A 2,459-nucleotide genomic window follows, 5' to 3' on the forward strand; every position below is an offset into this window, starting at 1 on the left:
AAAAAAAAAAAAAAAAAAAAATTATTAATATTGGCTGGGTGTGTTGGCTCGCACCTGTGATCCTAGCACTTTGGGAGGCCGAGGTGGGCCGATCACCCAAGGTTGTGAGTTTGAGACCAGCCTGGCTAACATAGCGAAACACTGTCTCTACTAAAAATACAAAAATTAGCTGGGAGTAGTGGTGCACGCCCGTAATCCTAGCTACTGGGGAGGCTGAGGCAGAAGAATAGCTTGAACCCAGGAGGCAGAAATTGCAGTGAGCTGAGATAGTGCTACCACTCTCCAGCCTGGGGACAAGAGTGAGACTCCGTCTCAAAAAAAAAAAAAAAAATCAATAATGTATTTTATGGTTTTCAGATCTTGTGTCATTCAAAGGTTTTAAGTAGAAAAGGGACCTAATCAGATTTGCATATAAAAAACACTGCTATGTGGAAAGTTGATTGGGGGGTGCAGCACAGAACAAGAGGAGCCAGGAGACCAATTAGAAGGCTGAATGATGATAGCTTGGATGGGAGGTGGTGGGACTGTGAGGGTGGGGGTATATATAAAGGTAGTGGTGGAGGTCGGGGATAAGCAAAAGGGGATATAGAGAAAAGAGGGGTGGATCAATGTTTGGTTTGAGGGAGAAGTTCAACTGTATTCCTCCCCTTAGATTTTAGAAGAAACCTGTGTCTCTGCAAAAAATTATTTTTTTGTGTAAGCTACCTATAACTGTTTTCCACTGCTCCTATGCAAACAGCCTTAATAAGCATTATCCATCAAAACTGAAAATCAATGTATTATTATTATTATTATTATTTTTTGAGACAGGGTCTCACTCTGTTGCCCAGGCTGGAATGCAGTGGCTCAATCTCAGTTCACTGCAACTTCCACCTCCTAGGTTCACACAATTCTCCTGCCTCAACCTCCCCAGTAGCTGGGACCACAGGCACTTGCCACCACATCCAGCAAATTTTTGTATGTTTTTGTAGAGACAAGAGTTTTGCCATGTTGCCCAGGCTGGTCTCGAGCTCCTGAGCACAAGCGATCTGCCTGCCTCAGCTATCCAAAGTGCTGGAATTACAGGCGTGAGCCACCATGACAGGCATATTACTCTTTTTTTTTTTTTGAGTCAGAATCTCACTTTGTCACCCAGGCTGAAGTGCAGTGGCCCAACCTCGGCTCACTGAACCTCCGCCTCCTGGGTTCAAGCAATCCTCCCACCTCAGCCTCCCAAGTCCTGAGATTATAGGTGTGTGTCACCACACCCGGCTAATTTGTATATTTTTAGTAGAGCTGGGGTTTTGCCATGCTGGTCAGACTGATCTCAAACTCCTGACCTCAAGTGATCCTCCCACCTCATTCTCCCAAAGTGCTGGGATTGCAGGCGTGAGCCACCACGCCTGGCTAGAAAACAGTATTTTGATTTAAACCTGTAATCCAAAGTAGATTTAGAGAGAAGTTTTGAATGGTGTTAGAAACAGAGGCCAAGGCTGCTCCCCGGCCTCTCCCATGTTAGAGGAGGTTCTTCTGAATACTCAGAGGAGTTACTAGGCAATGAGGTTCTAGAGGTCACACATACTGATTGTTACTCACATAGAAGCTTCTCCTTTTGCAGGGTGTCTGGTATCAAATCATCTTTTCCCCCAAGAGAGCGATGCAACAGGTACTGAGGGTTATTCTTCCGAATATGCTGATGCGTAGCAGAGTTTGGTAAACTGCCTCTCTGCGCTAAAAATAGGTAGTTTAATTAAAGTTGCTGGAAGGTGGCTGGGCGCAGTGGCTCAAGCCTGTAATCCCAGCACTTTGGGAGGCCGAGACAGGCGGATCATGAGGTCAGGAGATCGAGACCATCCTGGCTAACATGGTGAAACCCCGTCTCTACTAAAAAAATACAAAAAAACTAGCCAGGCGAGGTGGCGGGCGCCTGTAGTCCCAGCTACTCTGGAGACTGAGGCAGGAGAATGGCATGAACCCGGGAGGTGGAGCTTGCAGTGAGCTGAGATCTGGCCACTGCACTCCAGCCTGGGTGACAGAGCGAGACTCCGCCTCAAAAAAAAAAAAAAAAAAAGTTGCTGGAAGGCTGACTCATCACTTCTAACATCTAGGTCAATACCAAACCCCTACTCCTTTTATCACCACCCACCACCACAGGCCTTTGCAATGAATACGCTGCATTTTTCAAAGAGCTTTCATATTCCAACTTATGTGAGTGAAGCATAATTATCCCCACCTTACAGCTGAGGAAACGGATGTAAAGAGGAGACTTGATAAGCAGCCTGGTGTAGTGGAGTGAGAAAGGGCTTGGTAGGCAGAAAGATTCTGAAGCTACAAGGGCTGTGTTGGAACTCAGAAAATGATAGCCCAGGGCTGGGAGGGTTGCTTGAGCCTGGGATGTGGAGGCCACTGCCCTCCAGCCTGAGTGACAGAGCGAGATCCTGTCTCAAAAAAAAAAAAAAAAAAAAAAAAAAAAAAAAAAA

The 2,459-nt window shown here is 46.0% G+C and overlaps 1 protein-coding gene across 6 annotated transcripts in view; it reads right to left on the reverse strand.

Moving 5' to 3' along the window:
* The window catches only part of AGBL2 (AGBL carboxypeptidase 2), a 75,100-nt gene that overhangs the window by 67,675 nt on the left and 4,966 nt on the right, over nucleotides 1–2,459 (reverse strand). For all 6 annotated transcript variants that reach the window (XM_017865773.1, XM_017865770.1, XM_017865768.1 and 3 more), the window contains exon 4: nucleotides 1,576–1,710. In XM_017865773.1, coding sequence (XP_017721262.1) covers nucleotides 1,576–1,710 — 135 coding nt within the window. The remainder of the gene's footprint in view (nucleotides 1–1,575; nucleotides 1,711–2,459) is intronic.

The sequence above is a fragment of the Rhinopithecus bieti genome, unplaced genomic scaffold (genome assembly GCF_001698545.2).
Source record: "Rhinopithecus bieti isolate Rb0 unplaced genomic scaffold, ASM169854v2 scaffold_81727, whole genome shotgun sequence".
In the NCBI taxonomy this organism is placed as follows: Eukaryota; Metazoa; Chordata; class Mammalia; order Primates; family Cercopithecidae; genus Rhinopithecus; species Rhinopithecus bieti.